Source organism: Canis aureus, chromosome 13, assembly GCF_053574225.1.
Source record: "Canis aureus isolate CA01 chromosome 13, VMU_Caureus_v.1.0, whole genome shotgun sequence".
NCBI classification, from domain to species: Eukaryota; Metazoa; Chordata; class Mammalia; order Carnivora; family Canidae; genus Canis; species Canis aureus.
In genome coordinates this window covers 41,091,764-41,115,182 of record NC_135623.1, presented here as the reverse complement: position 1 = coordinate 41,115,182, position 23,419 = coordinate 41,091,764, and the positions used below count along the sequence as shown (strand labels likewise).

The 23,419-nt window shown below is 35.5% G+C and overlaps 1 protein-coding gene across 10 annotated transcripts in view; it reads left to right on the top strand.

Moving 5' to 3' along the window:
- The window catches only part of CEP83 (centrosomal protein 83), a 147,250-nt gene that overhangs the window by 47,895 nt on the left and 75,936 nt on the right, over window positions 1-23,419 (top strand). For 9 of the 10 annotated variants that reach the window (XR_013350759.1, XR_013350760.1, XR_013350758.1 and 6 more), the window contains exons 4-5: window positions 3,501-3,593; window positions 5,677-5,808. Coding sequence is in view for 1 of the 10 variants with exons in the window: in XM_077845834.1 (XP_077701960.1) it covers window positions 3,501-3,593; window positions 5,677-5,808 (225 nt within the window). In the remaining 9 variants the exon portion in view is untranslated. Of the gene's footprint in view, window positions 1-2,918; window positions 3,021-3,500; window positions 3,594-5,676; window positions 5,809-23,419 lie in introns of those variants that run through there. The other variant, XR_013350761.1, reaches the window with a different exon arrangement.

Sequence of the window (23,419 nt, the reverse complement as noted above, 5' to 3'; positions counted from 1 at the left end):
GTTTTACATAAGAAATTTGCTGCCATCCTTATCTTTGTTCTTTATACACAGGGAGTCTTCTTTTCATGGCTGCCCTTAAGATTTTCTTTTTATTGCTGATGATGAGCAGTTTGGTTGACATGACTTTGTACTTAATATTTATGGTGCTTAGTGTGTATTCGATCTGTGGGTTTGCAGTTTTCACTACATTTAGAAAAGTTTTGGATGTGACTTGCGAAAATATTTTTTCTGCCTCCTCTCTGTTCTCCTGTGGGGATTCCATAGCTGACTAGTATGCAGTTTATTTATTTTCAGTCTTTTTTGTCTCCTTGTTGCATTTTGGATAGATTCTGTTGTCATGTCTTCAAGTTCACTGATGTTTTTTTCTTCAGTATCTAATCTTTCATTAATCCCGTATAGTGTATATTTTTCATCTCAGAAATTGTAGTTTTTACTTTGGAAATCTAATGTAGGTCTTTTTCATAAGTTGTTTATATCTACTTAACATGTTCAATCTTTTCTCTAGATTTTGGAACAAATGGAATTCAGTTATAAGAACTATTTTAATGCCTTTGCTAATTCTAACATCTATCTCATTTCTGTGTTGGTTTTGGTTGATTGAATTTCTTTTCTTATTGTGGGTAGTATTTTCCTGCTTCTTTGCATGCCTGATAAATTTTTATTGGATGCTAGACATTGTAAATTTTGTTTTGAGTGCTAGATATTTTTGTATTCTGATAAATATTCTTGAGCTGTGTTCTGGGACAGTTATTTGGAAGCGGTTTCATCTTTCTGGGTCTTTTAAGATTTGTTAAGTGAGAGCAGATTAGTGGTTAGTGCTCATTATTTGCTACTGCTGAGAACCTTCTGAGTACTCATTGAAATGAAGATTTTCAGTCTGGCTTTTGGGAAAAGGAACTATTCATAGCTCTGTGTGAGCTCAGATTATTCTTTCAGGGCACTCTTCTGAATGAGCCAACAGAGACCTTTTGCAGATCTTCATAATTTTGTTTCTGTGCCACCCTCTTTTCTGCTACCCTCTCTTATGATTCTAACCACACTACTCTCCTGATTTGTAGTTCCATTTAAGTCATAGAGTCCATCAGACTGCCTGGATATCTCTTTCTGTGCATGGCCTGGAAGCATTCTCAAAGCTAGCTAGCTTTGTTGTTTGTCTCTCAGGGATCTTTTTTGCTTTATTATGCCCAGTGTCTTGAAAACTGATTTTTGTTTATTCTTTTGTTTTAGGCAGGAAAATCTGATCTCTCTTATGCCATCTGTTGGAAGTAGAAGCACTTTTATTTCTAATTAACCTTTAATTACAGAAATCTGAAACAAGTAGATTTTGTAGAGTGGGTGGTTGGGTTGCATCCTCAGATACCCAGCACCAGTAATTCCAATAATTACCATCTCTCAGTCTGTTTTATCTTCTTCTCACATTGCTGCTCTGTTCTTCAACCTCTCTGGATTATTTTGAAGCAAATCACATTATCTCAACTCTAGTATTTTAGTATATATCACTGTTAAATACCAAAGCAATCTCTCCTTTAAAAGCATAACCACAATACCATTATCATACCTAAAAGTACTTACTTTCTTCTGTCTTTTAATATTGCATCTTCGTTCACATTTCCCTACTTTTCCCACAGTTTTGCTTAAAGTTGGCTTGTTTGAAATGGGATCCAAGTAAGATTTATGTATTACTCTTTACCTTTTAACCACCACCCCTCCCCAGTTTGGACTCTTGATACTATCACCCAGACTCTTGACATCATAAACCAGATTATAACAAGAGCTTTCTTTCTGATTTCCCAACTACATTCATTGTCTATTTCTTCCACAGTCAGCAGTTTTCTCCCACCAAAGGTTTTGATCCATCTTGCTTCTTCCTAAAATGGAGATATGGTGATGCCATTCTTAAGCTTGAATACTTTCAGTGAATAAACAAGGTACAGAAAAATGTGTATAGTATGCCTTTCTGTATGTAAAAACTAAAGGTGGTGTGGTGTATATGCTTATATATTTGTATATTGTTTTAAGAGGGACCCAAAAGATGTTAGCCATGATTGGTTCCTAAGAGAGAGACTGGATGGCTGAAAGAAGACGACTTAGTTTTTCAGTATTTTTTGTTTGAGTTATTTATGTAATTCTATTTATTTCATTATAAGTAAAAAAAAATTACTACTGAATACTGAGCAAGTTATGAGTAGGGACTTGATATTTAGGAATCTTCTAATTGTAGCTCCCACCTCTTTCCATTTTGTTCCTGGCCAGGATGTAGCTATCCTAGGTGGCATTTAGAAATGTTTCAGCATGGCCTTGATTGTCATATATCTAGAAAGCATCAGTGCTCAAGGATCCAGAGTTTTAAATTATCTATAGTACTTCAGGCAGTTCAGTCCAAAATGCCTTTAGCTTACCTGTGAGGATCATTTTTCTCCCCAGGGAATTTAAAAATGTTATCCATTTTTAAGTTTCTTGTTTAGTTTTCCCATTCCTTTGATGTGCTATTTCTATACTTAATATCTTTTCTGATGGTCTTTAACTGTCTGGTAAGCCTATATTGGTTACTTTTATAGTTATTTGTGTATATGTTTTATTTTTCATATGAGAATTTGAACTTCTTATGGGGCAAGAAATGCTTCCTCTAAGTTTTTGTGATCTTTAGAAAGTTAGACTTTGTGTAAGCTTCAGTTTCTGTGAAAAGGGGATGATATAACTACACTGGAGGGTCATTGCAGAGATTAAGTTAATGCATGGAAGGTATTTACAGTGTTATGTAGATTATATACTATGTTGCAGAATGCTTTGTATGTAGTTAGTATTCAGTGAAGTTTTTGAACTGGAGTATTGATAAGTAAATGAATGAATTAAACAAATTATTCTTCATTTTCAGAGGTTAATGTAAATACAAACTAGGTTTTCATTTGTTTTATAGCCAGTATTTGATAATTGAGTGATCCTATGTGCCAGGCAGTAGTGTGAGGTGTTGGGGACACACCCTGGTGAATAAAGACTGTGTTTGCCTTTCAGGAGCTTTCGTAAGTACTTCATCACTTATTGAAATATGAGTTCTATAAGAGAGCATAACAGGGAGGAGCCTTGGGTAGAGTAAAAGCCTTTTCTGATTGAAAATAAGTCTGAAGAATTCTCTGTGGGGTACTCAATTTTTACACCTTTATTTTGATTACTTTAGAAAATATACTATTAGCCATTATCTCAAACATGGTAACCTTAGCTATCAACACAGTTATTCCTAACAGTCACAATAATAATAATCAGTGCTTATCTTTACTTCCTGTTAATGGATTTTTTTGACATCTCTGAGAGCCTGAAATTGAGATCTTCAAGTATTGTTTCAAATGATGGTTCTGCTTATATAATGATGACTGTAAAATTAGGGATATTGTGAAATTTTTATGAATTGAATTTTGTTATAATTAGGTGTTGAAATTTGGTAATTTCTTGATTTTAATATTTATGATTTTATATTTAGAACTATTTGTTTCTCTACATAATAGGTATTAACACCACAAAAGTTGGAATTGTTACGAGCCCAAATACAACAAGAATTAGAAACTCCAATGAGAGAACGCTTTAGGAATCTGGATGAAGTAAGTAATTTATATAGAAGGAACTGTGCATTTATCTTTATATGGCCGATGAAAAGCATCATTCCCCTACTCAGAAACCCTACAGTAGCTCCACTTTTAACTCAAGCATCCTTACAGTGGCTTTTAGGGTTGCACAAAATTAGATCCCATTCTCTGTCTGACTTCCATCCATTCTGGCCTCTTTGATGTTTCTTTGGCACTCTAGAGATGAAATAAATCAAGAATCTTTGCTATAGCTGTTACTTGTGACATGAATAGTCTCCTTCCAAGTTTCTCTTAGCCAACTTCCTCATTTCACTCTTTTTTTTAGAGATTTAAAAAATTTATTTATTTGAGAGAATGAACATGAGCACAGGGTGTGTGGCAGAGGGGGAGGGAAAAGGAGAAGGAGAAGCAAGGAGACTCCTTGCTGAGCAGCCTGCTCCATGCATGGGGCTCGATCCTGGGATCATGACCTGAGCTTAACCAACTGAGGCACTCCTTCCTCATCTCTTTAAAGTCTTTGCTAAAATGTCACCTTCTCATTGAGGCCTACTTTGACCAACCTGCATCTTCATTTAATATTGCTTCCTGCCTTTTCCATCACTTGTTAGACCTTTGGATTCCCATTTTCCCTGCTCTACTTTTTATTTTTCTCTAGTACTTATCCTCTAATATGCTTTATGTTTATTGTGCTTATTTTTTATTTTCTTTATTACCATCTCTAGAATATAAGTTGCATAAGAGGAGGAGCCTTTATCTGTTTGGTTCACTGTATATCCCAAGTTCCTAGCATACAATAGATGCTCAATTTATATTTGTGGAATGAAACAGTGTATTTCATGCAACCTCAGAAAAATAAAAATTTGTTACAGTTTTCTGTTTAGACTGAAAGATTTCCTTCCTCTAATGAAATGTTGGTATGATTAAATGTTGAATAAATGGGATAACAAAAGACGACATATATTAAAGTATATTAAGTATTATGCCAGACAATTTTTATATGTAACCTTATTTAACAAATAGACTAGGCCTTCTACATGGCACATGAATATTGTCCCCTTCAAAATGGACTCCCTTTGGAAAGTTGTAGTCTAGTGATGCTTCCATTGCACAATACAGTTGTAGAATCCACTTTTATAAATGGCTTAATTGGCTTGATAAAGTCGTCTTTTGAATATCCTCCTGGTGAATAAACAAAGCATTATGGTTCGGAGTAGACTTAATTTTTGGATTTAAACAAAGCCATTTAGACCTAAGGTAGGTGATCAAGTTAGGTAAAAGTTTGGTGTTTTTTTTTTTGTTTTGTTTTTTTTTGAGTAACTTTCTAATAAAATTGTGAAACCCATTTTCTCGATTTGTAAACTGGCTTAGAGGAATCTTTCATTCAAAGATTTACAGTGAGGAGAATCTTTTAGAAGGTGTTATTACTTAATTTCCTGATGAATGTTGAAATAGTGTCTTTCTCCTTCATCTTCTCTATTGCCCAAGTTCTTATTGAATTTAGAATGTCAGCAACTTTTGTAGTGTTAGTAAGTAGAATTGGAGCATGCCAGAGATTTGCATGTGTTCCTGGTTAGTTAGGAAAGTTGGTGCTGCCTATACTCTTCAGAGTGGTATGTTGAACTATCATTGTACTACTTGATTGAACCTTAAGTTACTGTACTAAATATTCAAATAATCTTCTCTCTACTTAGAATTCATCTTGGCTTTTAGAGTGCTTTTTATATTTCACTCTAGAGTTAATTTTTAAAATTTAATTAATTTTGAAAGGTATACTACATTAGTATTATTTTATTTGGCCCATAGGTCAAAACTTTTGATGTCCTATTCATTTTTCTTATGAGAATCAGTGAGGAAATAAGGTAAATTGAATGGTAATTTGCTTTATTGGCACCTTCTCAAGAATGTACTAATTCTGTATGTAGAATACTTGTCATAAGAATTTTTCCAGGGTTTGTTTATACTTCTTTTAAGCTTATTTTTTGCTTTTTAGAATGGCTTTCAATATAATGCAATTTAAAATTATATTTGCAAAAGTGATTTTTGGAGTGAGTACAAATTTCATAAATTTGTCATAAATTGCAATTTCCTTTTAATTTAGGAAGTGGAAAAGTATAGATCTGAATATAATAAGCTTCGCTATGAACATACATTTCTCAAGTCAGAATTTGAACACCAGAAAGAAGAACATGCACGTATCTTAGAAGAAGAAAAAATAAAATATGAATCAGAGGTGAGTGATTGATTATACTAGTTTAGTCATTATCCTTCTAGTCAGTAAAATTTTGTGATTTTTTGGAAATTCCACGTTAGAATTGATTGCATAATTCAGTTTCATTAATTAATGGTGAAGTATTTGGCATGTTATTTATCTGTTCTGTAGTAATTATTTTTTGTGAACATTAATTTTTGGCTGTTAGATTTTCCTCCTTTATTTTGCCCCTGTCAGTGGAGATAGTCTCTTTTCTTCTATAGCCAGAGAGACAGCCTTCTTTTTGCAAATATAGTTTGTTTATATTATTTTTTATGTAGCACTGTCCCCCTTTACTTTTTAGAACCAAACCATGTCCAGGAGAGCTATGGCTACCAGTGCATGTACCTTGTTTCTACTGATAGGAATAAGGGGTTTATACTTTAGGGTGTGCTCATCACATTCAAGAAGTGCACTTTGTTCTTTTTGACATCCTTAACTGCAGAATTTTCTTTCTGATGCCTACAGCATGTTCTTTACATGTCTCTGCCTACGGTATTGCTTGGCCAGCCTTTCTACTCATTTTATATTTTGTCTCCCGATTTTCCAAAAATGAAATTTGTGTTTATCATTCTTTATGTACTTTTATATGATTTTTCAAGGTAGAAATATCAATTTTGTCCTGCTATATTCAAATAAGAAATCTAATGCTGGTTGAATTTGTAAAAAAAAACAAAACCAAAAACCTTGGTATCTGTAGTTATATGAAATATTTTATGTACAAACACATCTGCATTATGTATTTATTACATCATACAACATTTATTTGGAATTAAGAATTAGAATATAGGACAGCCCGGGTGGCTCAGCGGTTTAGTGCCGCCTTCAGCCCAGCGTGTGATCCTGGAGACCCAGGATCGAGTCCCGTGTCAGCCTCCCTGCATGGAGCCTGCTTCTCCCTCTGCCTGTGTCTCTGCCTCTCTCTCTCTCTCTGTCATGAATAAATAAATAAAATCTTTAAAAAAAAAAAGAATTAGAATATATTTACCTTCCTTTGCCAATTACTAATTGTGTCAAACTGCTCTACTTTTTAAAATTTTTTTAATTTAAATTCAAGTAGCCAACATATAGAACATACTAGTTTCAGACGTAGAGTTTAGTAATTTATCAGTTGCACATAACACTCAGTACTCATCACATCACGTGCCGTCCGTCCTTCACGCGCATCACCCAGTTGTCCCAAGCCCCCACCCGTCTCTCCTCTAGCAACTATCAGTTTCTTTCCCATAGTTAAGAGTCTCTGTCATGGTTTGGTCTCCCTCTCTGATTTCTTCCCATTCTGTTTTTCCCTCCCTTCTCCTATAATCCTCTGTGCTGTTTCTTATATTCCTAATATGAGTGAAACCGTATGAAAATTGTCTTTCTCTGATTGACTTATTTCACTCAGCCTAATACCCTCCAGTTCCATCCATGTCGATATTAATGATGAGATTTCATCTTTTCTGATGGCTGAGTAATATTACATTGTGTGTGTGTGTGTATGTATATATATATATGTACACATCTTTATCAATATTCCATTGTATGTTTGTGTATGTATATATAGTATATGTGTGTATATGTGTATGTATATATTTTATTTACTCATATATTTTATATATATACATACACATATACACACTACCTCTTCATCAATTCATCTGTTGGTGGACATCTCAACTCTTCCATATTTTGGCTATTGTAGACATTGTAGCTATAAACACTGGGGTGCTGGTGCCCTTCAGATCACTACATTTGTATCTTTGGGATAAATACCTAGTAGTGCATTTGCTGGGTCATAGGGTACCTCTTCGTTTAGCTTCTTGAGGAACCTCTATACTGTTTTCCAAAGTGGATGTGCCCGCTTGCATTCCCACCAACAGTTTAGAGGGTTCCCTTTTCTCCACATCCTCGCCAACATTTGCTGTTCTCTGTGTTGTTAATTTTAGCTATTCTGACTGGCGTGAGGTGGTATCTCCTTGTGGTTTTCTCTTTTCTTTTTAATAAGGCTGGCTAGGGGTTTATCTGTCTTATTAATTCTTTCAAAGAGCCATCTCCTGGTTTTGTTGATCTGTTGTGCTTAGAAGATCTGTCATTTGCTGAGAGTGCCATGTGGAAGTCTCCTACTATTAGTGTATTACCTAAGTATCTCTTTACTTTGATTATTAATTGATTGATACACTTGGCAGCTCCCACATTAGGGGCATAAATACTCATAATTGTTAGGGCTTCTTGTTGGATAGACCCTTTAAGTATGATAGAGTGTCCCTCTTGATCACTTACTACAGTCTGTGGTAAAAATTCTAATTTATCTGATATGAGGATTGCTACCCCAGCTTTCTTTTGAGGACCATTTGAATGGTAAATGGTTCTCCACCCCTTCATTTTCAGGCTGGAGGTATCCTTAGGTCTAAAATGAGTCTCTTGTAGACAGCATATATATATATGGGTCTTGCTTTTTTTTAAATTTTTTTTTATTTTTTTTGGGGGGGGGGTCTTGCTTTTTAATCCAGTTTGATACCCTTTGTCTTTTGATGGGATCATTTAGCCCATTCACATACAGAGTCCCTATTGAAAGATATGAATTTAGTGTCCTTGTATTACCTATACAGTCCCTGTTTTTGTGGATTGTTTCTTTGGGCTCTCTCTTTCTTTTACAGGGTCCCCCTTAATAATTCTTGTAGAGCTGGATTGGTGGTCACATATTCTTTCAGTTTCTGTGTATCCTGGAAGCTCTTTATCTCTCCTTCTATTCTGAATGACAGCCTTGCTGGATACAGTATTCTTGGCTGTATGTTTTTCTCATTTAATACCCTGTATGTATCATGCCAGCCCTTTCTGGCCTGCCAGGTCTCTGTGGAGACTCATTGTGGCTTTAATCTGTATTTCCCTAATGCCGAGTGATGTGGAGCATTTTTTTCAAGTGTCGGCCATTTGTCTATCTTCTTTGGAGAAATATCTGTTCATGTCTTCTGCCCATTTCTTGCCCGGATTTGTTTTTTGGGTGTTTAGTTTTGTAAGTTCTTTATAAACCTTGGATACTAGCCCTTTATCTGATTATGTCATTTGCAAACATCTTCTCCCATTCTGTAGGTTGCCTTTTAGTTTTGTTGACGGTTTCCTTTGCTGTGCAAAAGCTTTTTATCTTGATGAAGTCCCAATAGCTCATTTTTGCTTTTGTTTCCTTCACCTTTAGAGATGTGTCTAGCAAGAAGTTGCTGTGGCCAAGGTTGAAGAGGTTGCTGCCTTTGTTCTCCTCTAGGATTTTTTTTTTTTTTTTCAGATTTTTATTTATTTACTCATGAGCTACACACACACAGGCAGAGACCTAGGCAGAGGGAGAAGCAGGCTCCCTGCAGGGAGCTTGATGTGGGACCCAATCCCAGGACCCCGGGATCATGACCCGAGCCAAAGGCAGAGCAACCACTGAGCCACCCACATGCCCTTTCCTCTAGGATTTTGATGAATTCCTGTCTCATACTTAGGTCTGTCATCCGTTTCGAGTCTATCTTTGTGTATTGTTTGAGGAAATGGTCCAGTTTCATTCTTTTGCATGTGGCTGTCCAGTTTTCCCAACACCATTTGTTGAAGAGACTGTCTTTTTCCATTAGATATTCTTTCCTGCTTTGTTAAAGATTAATTGACCATAGAGTTGAGGATCCATTTCTTGGTTCTCCTGTTGCATTGCCAGTAGCATACTATCTTGATGATCACAGCTTTGTAATATAACTTGAAGTCTGGGATTGTGATGCCACCAGCTTTGGTTTGCTTTTTCAACATTCCTCTGGCTGTTCAGGGTCTTTTCTGGTTTCATACAAATTTTAGGGTTATTTGTTCCAGCTGTGTGAAAAATGTCAATGGTATGTTGATAGGGATTGCACTGAATGTGTAGATTGCTCTCGGTAGCATAGACATTTTAACAATATTTATTTTTAATCAGTAAGCAAACTGTTTCATAATTGATATGTAAGAAGCTATATGAACATTGGAACATTTACATCTTTTGGTAATACAGTAGTAAAAAACTGTATTTATAATGTCCTTTTTTATTAAAAACTTCTTTATGGCTTTACATGCTTTATTTAGCTATGATCTTTTATTATAATAGTCACTGTGATGGAACAGGATGGTATTTTATACATTTAAAATGAGGACACTTGAAGCAAAAGATAAGCAGCTTGCCCAAAGTCTCACAAAAAGTCAACAGCCAAGTTTATGGTAGATCTCTTGTGCCACAGCTACCAGCCCAAAGTTTTTATTTTTATTTTTATTTTTTTCAGCTCAAAGTTTTTAGTTTGGTGTGGTAATTTCACGTTATTGGTAATTTCAATTAACAGCCATCCAACTAATTTTATCAAGAGATCTGTCAATATGTACTACTTATGATGATGAAAGGTTTTGAATCTATAATCATGACAGACTTAAAGGAATTACATTTAAAAATTTTCTAGTAGAAAATAGGAATGATAAAGATTTCCAGCTAAAATGTAGGTTTAGTGTATTAAAGAGTAACCACTGAGGTTAAGGATTCTGGTGCTTTATTTTATATTTTGCATTTAAAATCTAATATTGATATTTATCTGGTAATGACTATTTGTATTCTCTAGTTTCTTAGTTTTATTGTTTTCCTATATTTTTCACCCATGAAAGACCAAATAATATTCATTAAAATTTTCAAGGGGTCATTGGTGTCATTAATTCTCCTAATTTAAATGTCTTATGAAGAAATCTGATAAGTAGCTAGCTGGGAAGGCATAATTAGTAGAGGCTAGAGAAGTAAAACTTTCTGGTAAGATTGAAGTTCTTTTCTTTCTACTTCCCAGTTATGCAGGAACAGCATTAATTAGTGGATCATTGGGTATTTGTGCTTTCATTCCATCACTTACCTTTATACACTAATTTCTGTACACAAGAACGGTAAACCCTGGTGATATGATTGTGGATCATGATACAGCTGTGAAACTTCAAGGAAAAGCCTACTCTTGCCATCTTCCAATTTAAACTGGTATAAAATATATGAATTTGTACTAAAAATAATTGGCTTTATTTGCATTAATTAAGGATTCACACAATACTTGTGCATTTTCACTTCTACAGATAAAAGAAGTAACTAAATATTCTTTGTGTGTTCTTAGGTGAATACTTTAGGAAGATTTTTTTTTTTAAGATTTTATTTATTGACTCATGAGAGACACAGAGAGAGAGGCAGAGACACAGGCAGAGGGAGAAACAAGCTTCATGCGGGGAGCCCGATGTGGGACTCGATCCTGGGTCCCCAGGATCTGCCGTGGACTGAAGGCGGTGCTAAACTGCTGAGCCACCCGGGCTGCCCCTACTTTAGGAAGATTTTGTTGGTGTTTTTATGAGAAGCACCTCAGTGATTCACATTTCTCTCATGATATTCTGAATTAAAAAGAATATATGAAAGTAAATGTCTTTATCTTATGAATAAGATAATGTCCTGACTTCTCAATGCATTGGCTGTAAGAACATACTAAGTCTGGGATTTCATACACGTGAAATTCTGAAGTTGCATATATAGGTTTTATTCAGAGTGGTACTATTGTGCTTTCATTATGTTATTTGGTTTCTAATTTTATATTCTGCAAATAGTAATAAAGAACAATACAAAGAGTTTTAGGTATAGATGATATTGGTCGACTGAACGAGTGCAAAAAGTAAGAGTAATTCAGGGAGGAAGTGTAAATTTGTTGAGAGAGGTGCAGTGAGCGCTGCATTATATGAAAAACTTTAGAGTGACAATATATATTGACAAGCCCCTGAGATTATTCCATCTGGCTGTCCAAACTGAGCTCTATGTTTGTTTTTATGGGGCTGGTGAGAAGCCAAAATTCCTGTGGCAAAAGGAAAACTTTTCTGGGTCCCCATTACCACGGGCTGTTTTTTTTCTTACACACTGGTGGCACAGAACTGATAATGATTTCCACATTTTGGTCTTTATCCTGACACACATATCAGTAGACATCATGAAACCTCTTAAAACACTTTCTGATTTTGTCCTGGTATGTTGTGAAGCTCTAGGTGACCCATATGGCTCTTTTATCTAAAATATTCCAAGTTCTCTGACTTGTACCCTTCTCAGAGTGCTATTAACCACATTATAATAGGCAAAAGTCTCCCAAATTAAATTACTAAAAAATAAAAAATAAAACATAAATAAATGAATGAATGAATGAATGAATGAATGAATGAATGAATAAAGCCTCCAAATGGGAATTCTCTGGGATGGATTTTGGCTAACCTTTCAGAAGGGCTGTGTGAAATTTTAGTCATTAAAATTCTGTGTATGGGAGTTCCTGGGTGGCTCAGTTGGTTAAACGGCTGCCTTTGGTTCAAGTCATGATCCCGGGGTCCTGGAATGAGCCTGCATTGGACTTCCCTATTCAGCAGGGAGTATGCTTCTTCCTCTCTCTTTGACTCTACCCCCTGCTTGTGCTCTCACTCACTGTTTCTCTCTCAAAAAAGAATAAATAAAAAATGAAAAATAATTCTCTGTATGGATGCAGTTTAGAGTATCTCAAAAACTGAACTTATTATATATAAAATTTTAAATATTGAAGATGTTTATTTAATGTGACATTGAGAACTGAACTTCTCAGTTCATTTGTAAAATGGTGTTAACAGTAGTATCTGTCTCATGGATCTGTGAAATTTAATCAGTTAGTATGCTTAGATAAGTACCTAGCACATAGTAAATATTCAATAAATGTTAGCACATACTCAAAATTTTTGGAGTATATGGTCCTGTCATTTAGCATGCTGAAGTCTTCAGTGTCACGTCTATACTTTAGATAATCTAAATAGTTCCAGAGCATCTCTCATTTCAGTTCCTCTGTACCCCACCTTCATCTCCCAGCATTTGGAACGCTCTGCTTTCGGGTGGTCTGTGTCCTATGTTTTATTATCCTTATTCTCTTTTTCAGTCTGAGTACAATTCTTTTTAAGACACTGTGAACATCATCTCATTTCCCAAGAGTTCTTGTGTCCCATTCCCTAATCTTTCCTTAACTATGTCTGGGGGCAAGTACATAGTTCTGGGAATTGCTTTCTTCCTGTGACTATCTTTTATTTACTAGGAGAAAATAAGGACATAAGGAAAAGGAACCATAACATCCAAAATTAGATTAAAATATGAACTTTAGATTTATAAATAATTTAATTGCTGCTTTTTTCTCAGTATGAATAGATGACAGTGTTTTTGTATTCCATCGTTAATTTGGGATAAATTCTAGTACATATAGAGGAAGAAGGGAAATTTAGGATAGTAAAAATATTAAAAAAGTGAACCAACTTGATTTTGAAAACAAAGCTGAGAACCTGAAACTTCATGTGCATATTTACCATAATGCCTGACACATAGTAAATGTTCGAATTAATGGTGTTATTACTATTAGTATCTGACAGCATTAATCATAGTACTAATTATCATAAAAATATAGAAGATATTTAAAACAGATTTCAGATCTGTAAATGACAAGCTGCATAAGTTGAAGAAATACATAGAGGCAAGACAAATTCATGCTTAGTTTATTGAGAGAATCACTTTATACTTGAATTCTGTCAGCTGTAGGAATTAGGTAATCATTATTCCCATTTTATAAATGAGAAAACATTTCTGAAAAAACATTCATGAAGCACTGAGATACTAGTCCAAGGTTATACAGCTAGTATGTGGTAGAATCATGATTGATTTTTGTCTGGTAGTTTCTTCTGGCCAGGATGGAATAATAAGGAATGATTTTTTTTTCTAAGGCATTGACTAAAACCTGAGACAAAATATAGGAAACAGTGGTGTTCAAACACTGGAAAATAGGTAGTACAAGGCAGTGATCCCTGAAGGAAGAAAAATAAAGTCCCATGATTTCCCCATAGTAGTCCATCAGAGTGGAAAGGCCTTACAATGTGTGGTGCATTGAGTAGAAGACTCAGAAGGATTTTACTTGAGTCGTAAAGCCAAATTAACCCTACACTAAAGGCTACTCTGGTTCTCCCTAACAAGTGTAAAAGCAAGATTTACTGTTTCTAAGTAACTTACTTAAAAGCATAACAGAATGAAGATTTACAAGTATGTAAAGGGGTCCAAAAGAATCCAGCACCGAAGAAAAAAAAATCTATAAAATTCCCAGTGTTTGGCATCCAGTAAAAAAAATGACTAGGCAGCCCAGATGGATTCATAAGTGAACTCTACAAAAACATTTAGGGAAGAAATATCAGGTCTTTACAGTCTTTTCCAGAAAATAGAATCAGCGATAATATTTCTTAGCTCATTCTGAGAGGCCAGATACCTAGTACCTTACCTAATACCTAAACCAATCTAATGCCTAAACCAAACAGGAATTATAAGAAGAAAAAGCTACAGACCACTGTCTCTCATGAACAAAGATTCAAGAATCCTGAAAAAAGTATTAGCAGATCAAATCCAACATGTGGTAAAAGAATAATATACCATAAACAAGTAGGGTTTATGACATGCATGAAAACCTGGTTCAACATTAGAAAATGAATTAATGTAACCCATCTCCTCAACAGGCCAAAAAAGAAAAATCCTATCAAAAAGAAAAATGATCCCATCATTAGCTGCAGAAAAATCATTTGAGAGAATCCAACATCCATTCTTGATTAAAAAAAAAAAAAAAAAAAACCTCAGCAAACTAGGAATAGAGGGGAACTACCTCAGCTTGTTAAAGAACGTCTACACAAAACCTATAACTAACATCATACTTAATGGTGTTAAGTTAGAGCTTTCCCACTAAGATCAGGAACAATGAGACACAGATATCCTTTTACCACTCCTTTTCAACATCATGCTGGGAGTCTTATTTAATACAGTAAGACAAGAAAAGGAAATAAAAGACATACAGATTTGGTAGGGAGAAATAAAACTTTTTGCTTGCACATACATGATTGTCTATGCATAAAATCTGAAACAGTGAGCAAAGAACTCTTGAAACTAATCACAGTGAACTTGCAGAATATAAGGTTAATGTACAAAAGACCACCAGATTCGTATGTAATAGTAATGCTCAGATGGAATTTGAAATTAAAGACATAGTATCGCTTATGTTAGCATCCCCCAAAATGAAATACTGACATATAAATCTGAAAAAAAAAAGTAAGTCTATATGAAGAAAACTACAGACTGATGAACAAAATTAAAGAACTAAGTAAATAGAGTGATAGTCCATGTTTGTAGATAGACTCAGTGTTGTCAACATGCCTGTTCTAATTTCATCTATAGTTTCAGTGCAATCCTAATAAAAATGCCAGCAAGTTATTTTGTTGAGATCAACAAACTGCTTCTGAAGTGTATATAGAGAGACAAAGACCCAGGATAGCCAACAAAATGTTACAGAACAAAGTCAGATGACTGACACTGTCTGACATCAGAATTTATTATAAAGCTATTGCAACCAAGTGTGCTATGGGCAAAAGAACAAATAGATCGATAGAACAGTCCAGAGTGTCTAGAAATAGACTTATACAAATATAGCCATTTGGTCTTTGACAAAAGAGAAAAGGGAGAATGAAGAAAGTCTTTTCATCAAATGGTGCTAAAACAATTTAACATGCACATTCAAACAAAATCTAGACACAAACCATATACCTTTCACAAAAATTGAAAGTAGAACATAACCCTAAATATAAAACTTAAAAATATCAAACTCCTAGAAGATAGCAGAAGAAAAGCCTAGATGACCTTGGGTTTGGTGATGACTTTTTAGATACACAATGAAGAATACAATACACAAAAGAAGTCATTGATAAGTTAGACTTTATTAAAGACCTCTGTGAAAGACATTTTAAGAAAATGAGAAGAGAAGCCATTGACTGGTAGAAAATATTTGGTAAGAGCACATATGATAAAGGACTACACATATTCAAAGAACTTTGAAACTCAACAGTAAGGAAACCACCTTATTTATTTATTTATTTATTTATTCATTCATTCATTCATTCATTCGAGACACAGAGACAGAGGCAGAGGGAGAAGCAGGCTCCCCGCAAGGAGCCCAATGCAAGACTCGATCCTGGAGTCCGGGATCACGACCTGAGCCAAAGGCAGACGCTCAACCACTGAGCCACCCAGGCGTCCCAAGAAACAACCTTATTTAAAGTTTAAAAATGGGCCAAACACTCGAACAGACATCTCACCAAAAGATAAACACGTGGCAAATTAGTGTATGAAAATATGTTCAACATTGCATGTTATTAGGGAATTGAAAATTAAAGTAAGCTACTACAATACACATTTTGAGAATGGTCAGATCCAAAACACTGGTGATACTAGTTGCCAGTGAGGATGTGGAACATCAGGACTTCCCACCATTATTGGTGGGAATGCAAAATGGTACAGCAACTATAGAAGACAGTTTGGCAGTTTCTTACAAAATAAACATAATTTTGGAATCAAAAAAGACCCCAAATAGCCAGGGGAGTATTAAAGAAAACCATAGCTGGGGGCATCACAATGCCAGATTTCAGGTTGTACTACAAAGCTGTGGTCATCAAGACAGTGTGGTACAGGCACAAAAACAACTTTATGGTCAACTAATATTCGACAAAGCAGGAAAGACTCTCCACTGGAAAAAAGACATCTCTTCAATAAATGGTGCTGGGAAAATTGAACATCCACATGCAGAAGAATGAAACTAGACCATTCTCTTACACCAGACACAAAGATAAACTCAAAATGGATGAAAGATCTAAATGTAAGACAAGATTCCATCAAAATCATAGAGGAGAACACAGGCAACATCCTTTTTGAACTTGGCCACAGCAACTTCTTGCAAGATACATCCATGAAGGCAAGAGAAACAAAAGCAAAAATGAATTATTAGGACTTCATCAAGATAAGAAGCTTCTGCACAGCAAAAGAAACAGTCAGTGAAACTAAAAGACAACCTACAGAATGGGAGAAGATATTTGCAAATGGTCTATCAGATAAAGGGCTAGTATCCAAGATCTATAAAGGACTTACTAAACTCAACAACAAAGAAACAATCCAATCATGAAATGGGCAAAAGACATGAACAGAAATTTCACAGAGGAAGATATAGACATGGCCAACAAGCACATGAGAAAATACTCTGCATCACTTGCCATCAGGAAAATACAAATCAAAACCACAATGAGATCCCACCTCATACCGGTGAGAATGGTGAAAATTAACATAAGACAGGAAACCACAAATGTTGGAGAGGATGTGGAGAAAGGGGAACCGTCTTGCACTGTTGGTGGGAATGTGAACTGGTGCAGCCACCCTGGAACACTGTGTGGAGGTTCCTCAAAGAGTTAAAAATAGATCTGCCCTATGACCCAGCAATTGCACTGCTGGGGATTTACCCCAAAGATACAGATGCAGTGAAACGCCAGGACACCTGCACCCCGATGTTTATAGCAGCAATGTCCACAATAGCCAAACTGGAAGGAGCCTCGGTGTCCATCGAGATGATGGATGAAGATGAATGGATAAAGAAGCTGTGGTCTATGTATACAATGGAATATTACTCAGCCATTAGAAATGACAAATACCCACAATTTGCTTCGAGGTGGATGGACCTGGAGGGTATTATGCTGAGTGAAATAAGTCAATCGGAAAAGGGCAAACATTCTATGGTCTCATTCATTTGGGGAATATAAAAGTTAGTAAGAGGGAGTAAAGGGAATGGAGAGAAAATGAGTGAAAATATCAGTGAGGGTGACAAAACATGAGAGACAGCTAACTCTGGGAAATGAACAAGGGGTAGTGGAAGGGGAGGTGGGCAGGGGGTTGGGGTGACTGGGTGATGGGCACTGAGGGGGGGCACTTGGCGGGATGAGCACTGGGTGTTATGCTATATGTTGGCAAATTGAACTCCAATAAAAAAATAAAAAATAATAAACATAATCTTAAGTGAGATGTATCAGTCATACTTTCTGATATTTACTTAACTAAAAATTTGTTTCCGTACAACCACTGTGCACAGTTATTACTAGCAGCTTTATTCCTAAATTGCCAAAATGTAATCGATAAGTCCTTTGGTAGGTGAGTGGTTAAATGAACGGTGGTATGTGCAGACAAGAAAAGAAATGGAGAAACCTTCATTACATATTCCTAAGTGAAAGAAGCTAATCTGGAAAGGCTGTATATTGTAGTATTTCAACTATGTGACATTCAGGAAAAGGCAAAACTATAGAGACATTAAAAATATCAGTGGTTGCCAGGGATTAGGAGAAAGGGAGGGATGAGCCCAGAAAATTTTTAGAGCAGTGACACTATTCTGTGTGATACTAAAGTGACGGGTACATGTCAGTACTCATAGAATGTACACCACCAGGAGTGAACCCTAACGTAAACTGTAGACTTCTGGTCATAATGATATTTTACTGTGTGTTCATCAGTTGTAACAAATCTACCCTCTGGGGTGTGATGCTGATAGCAGGGAAGCTGTGGATATGTGGGGATAGGGACATATGGAGCTCTACTTTCTGCTCAATTTTGATGTGAACCTAAAACTGCTATAAAATATAAAGACCTTTTTTTAGTGTAACAACTTATTTTTTAATGCCGATATAATTAACGTACAGTGTTATATTAGTTTTAGGTGTGCAATACAGTGATTGAGCAGTTCTATACATTACTCATTGCTCGTGGTAAGTGTACTCTTGATCACCTTTATCTGTTTCACCCATTGCCCCACCCACCTCTGGTAACCACCCCCTTGTTCTCTATAGTTTATTTTTTGCCGCTTTTTTTCTTTGTTCATTTTTTTTGTTTCTCAAATTTTACATATGAGTGAAATCATATAGTATTTGTCTGTCTTTGACTTATTTCACTTTAATTATACCCTTTAGATCCATCTTTCTTATTTCAGATGGCAAGATTTCATTCTTTTTGGTGGCTGAGTAATACCTCATTGTATTCACACATACCACATCATCTTTATCCATTCATCTATTGAGGACACTTGGATTGCTTCCATGATTTGGCTATTATAAATAATGCTGCAGTAAACAGGGTTGCATATATCTTTTCAAATTAGTGTTTTCATTTATTTTGGATAAACACCCAGTACTGTGATTACTGGATTGTAGGGTAATTCTATTTTTAGCTCTTTGAGGAACCTCCATGCTGTTTTCCACAGTGGCTGTACCATTTTGCATTCCCACTGACAGTGCATGAGGGTTCCTTTTTTCTACATCCTCGTCAACACTAGTTTCTTGTGTTTTTTATTTTAGCCATTCTGACAGGTGTGAGGTGGTATTTCATTGTAGTTTTGATTTTTGTTTCCCTGATGGTGAGTGACATTGAGTATCTTTTTATGCGTCTCTTGGCATCTGTATGTCTTCTTTGGAGAAATATCTTCATGCCTTCTGCCCATTTTTAATTGAATTATTTGTGGGGTTTTTGGTGCTGCATTGTGTAAGTTATTTATATATTTTGGTTATTAACCCTATATCAGATATATCATTTGCAAATATTTTCTCCCATTCTGTAAGTTGCCTTTTAGTTGTTCCCTTAGCTGTGTAGAAGCTTTTATTTTGATGTAGTCCTAATAGTTTATTTTTGCTTTTGCTTCCCTTGCCTCAAGAGACATCTAGAAAAAATGTTGCTACAGCCAATGTCAGAGAAATTACTGCTTGTCACCCCTTAAAGGATTTTTATGGTTTCAGGTTTCACATTTATATCTTTAATCCAGTTTGAGCTTATTTTTGTGTATGATGTAAGAAAGTGGTCCAATTTCACTCTTTTGCATGTAGCTTTCCAGTTTTCCGAACACCATTTGAAGAGACTTTTTTCCTATTGCATATTCTTTCCTCCTTTGTTGAAGATTAATTGACCATATAATTGTGGGTTTATTTCTGAGCTATCTGTTCTGTTCTCTGGTCTGTGTGTCTATTTTTGTGCCAGTACCATGTTTTGATTACTACAGTTTTGTAGTATATCTTGAAATCTGGGATTGGGATCTCTTCTGTTTTGTTCTTTTCTTTTCTTTTTTTTTTTTTTTTTTTTTCAGGGTTGCTTTAGCTATTTGGGTCCATAAGATTTTTAGGATCATTTGTTCTAGTTTGGTAAAAAAATGTTGTTGGTATTTTGATAGGGCTTGCATGAAATCTGTAGACTGCTAAGGGTAGTAGCAACATTTTAATGATATTTGTTCTCCCAATCCATGAGCATGGAATAAAAACTATTTTTAAAAAATTGACTGGGCATACAGAGAAGCAGGAGAATTTATTTCATAGTGAAGAAAAAGATCAGTCAACAGAAATAGACCTATAAATTACAGACTTAGTAGACAGTCATTAAACCATATAAATATACTCCGTAAGCTCAAAAAAGTTAAGAGAAACTTCTAACATAATGAGACATATAGAAGATAGTTTTTAAAAAAGTTTTTGTTTATTTATTCAAGAGAGACACACACAGAGGCAGAGACATAGGCAGAGGAAGAAGCAGGCTCCATGCAGGGAGCCCGATGTGGGACTCAATCCCAGGACTCCAGGATCACACCCTGGGCCGAAGGCAGACACTCAGCCGTTGAGCCACCCAGGTGTTCCTGGAAGACATTTTAAAGAAAACATTCTTGTGATAAAAAATACAGCTGACCCTTTAACAACATGGATTTGAACTCTGCAGATCCATTAATAAAATAATTTTATTTTTGATAAATGGAGTATGATACTGTAAATATATTTCTTATAATTCTCTTGACATTTTTTCTCTAGATTGTTTTATTGTAAGAATATAGTATATATACATATAACATACAAAATGTGTCAGTTAACTGTGTTATTCATAAAACTTGCGGTTAGCAGTAGACTATTAGTGGTTAAGTTTTGGGAAGCCAAAAGCTATACGTGGATTTTTGACTTCAGAGGGGGCTGCTGCCCCAGCCCCCTGCTTTGTTCAAGGATCAACAATATAATTGGGAAATACTATAAATGGACTAGATGCTGCAGAAGAAAAGATGTGGCTAAATTGAAGATTTTACAATAGAAACTATCCAAGATGTAAACCAGAGAGAAAAAGGATAGGGAAAAAAAGATGATAACATATAGATGGACAATGTGTGATAATTCAAATTCTAAAATGAGAAGGGAAAAACAGAAAAAAAAATTTGAAAAAATATTGGCTAAATGTTTTTGATTTCGTGAAAACTATAAACCCCCAGATCTGAAACTCTCCATGAAACACATACATAGAAAACACAAAACTACACCAAGTGCACATACTTATTAGTTAAAACTAGTGATAAAGAGTAAATGTTAAAAAGCACCCAGAAGACTTCTCTCAGGAACATGGAGAAGATGTACTTTCCCCTCTTCCTTTTATTAAGTAAAACAAAAAACTCTGGATGTTATAGGACAGAAGAGTCCTGTTCTCTCAAGGCAAAAGCACTAGGAAATACTGTGGTAAAAACCAGCCCCATCCCAAATTATACCAGCAAAGGCCATTGAAGCACCTAGATTTCCGTCTTCCTCAGGCTATAATGAAGAAACCTAATTTTCAGCCTGGATAATTACCAGAGAAGACAAGGCAAGGGAGGGAGCCAGAGCTTTCATTCACACTTGGCAGTATGTAGGGCTTCTACCTTCCTGCCATGATGGTGTTAGAGATGACATTGGGAGCCTAGATTTTCACAACCTCAACTGGCAGTAAGAAGGTATACCCTCCCCTGTCTGCTTAGGTCATGTCAGAGAAGACCCAGTGCAGGATCAGGATTTTTGCTACTAACCAGCCCTGGAGGGTTAATGGAAGTTACATCTGACTCTCTGGTGTCAGTGGAGGTCACATGGGGTACAACAACACCCCTGCCATTTAGGGAGCTATTTGTGTGCCTAGTTGGGAGCTGGAACTCCTACCTCTCTCATCTTGGGTATCATAGAACTAAATTAGGGTATCTGTACTACTGCTTCCACTTTGTAGCAATGAGGTGATGATACCATCCTTCCTCTGCCAGAGCCATGCCCTAAAAAGCCAGCTAAAACCAACTTTAAGATCCAGAGTATCCTAATACCCCAAAGAGTCTAGATTTCAGTAGAAAATCACTTGTCATACTGAAGATCTCAAAACTAAAAGACAACCCATGGAATAGGAGAAGGTATTTGCAAATGATATATCTGATAAAGGGTTACTGCCAAAAATCTACAAAGAACTTGTCAAACTAAACACTCAAAAAACCAATAATCCAGTTAAGTAGTAAGAAGATAGGAACAGACATTCTTCCATAGAAGACATCCAGATGGCTAACAGACACATGAAAAGATACTCTGCATCACTCACCATCAGGGATGATGAGATTCCACCTCATACCTGTCATAATGGCTAAAATTAATAATAATAATAAACAACAGATGTTGTTTAATAACAACATAACAACAATAAATAACAACAATAAATAATAAACAACAGATGTTGAAGATAATGTGGAGAAAGGGGAACCCTTTTGCTTCCCCTTTTGCACTGTTGATGGAAATGCAAACTGGTGCAGCCACTCTGGAAAACAGTATGGAGTTTCCTCAAAGTTAAAACAGAACTATGACCCAATTATAGCAAGATAGATATTTACCCGAAGGACACAAAAAAACTGATTTGGAGAGGCACATACACCCTGATGTTTATAGCAGGATTATTAACAATAGCCAAACTACAGAGAGAGCCCAAATGTTCGTTGACTGATGAATGGATAAAGAAGTTGTGGTGTGTGTATAATGGAATATTACCCATTAAAAAGAATGAAATTTTGCCATTTCAACAATGTGAATGGAACTAGAGTGTATTATGCTAGGTGAAATAAATCAGAGAAAGACAAATACCATATGATTTCACTCATATGTGGCATTTAAGAAACAAAACAGATGAACACAGGGGAAGGGAGAAAAAGGGGGAAGCAAACCTTAAGAGACACCTAACTATAGAGAACAAACAGAGGTGGTGTGAACAAATAGGGAGGTGAATGGGTGATGGGTATTAAGGAGGGTACTTGTTGCGATGAGCATTGGGTGTTATATGTAAGTGAGGAATCATTAAATTCTACACCTGAAGCTAATTTTACCGTACATATTAACTAGAATTTAAATAAAAAATTGAAATAAAATCTCAAACTAAATGAAAAAAGACAAAAAAAAAATAAATGAAAAAAGACAATAGATGCTAATACAGACAGAGATATTAAATTATCTGACAAAGATTTCAAAGCAGCCATGGCAAAATGTTTTAATATACAGTTACAAACGTGAAACAAATGGAAAAAAAATAGTCTTAGCAAAGAAGTAGACAATGTAAAGAACCAAATAAAAATTTTAGAACTGAAAAATATGACCATTGAATTCCCCCTCCCTAAAACAAAAACAAACGCTCAGTTGTTGGCCTTAACAACAGAATGGAGGGGATAGAGGAAGGAATCTGTGAATTTGAAGATAGAACATCAGAAGTTACATGAACAAGCCATAAAAATGGATTTAAAAAAAAGAAATGAACCATAGGTACTTGTGGACTATCACAAAAGGTCTAAGAATTTGTTCTTGAAAAGAGAGCGCAAAGTACTTGGAGAAATAAAGACTGAAAACTCCCTAAATTTGGTAGACACAAACGTAGATTCAAGAAGCTAAG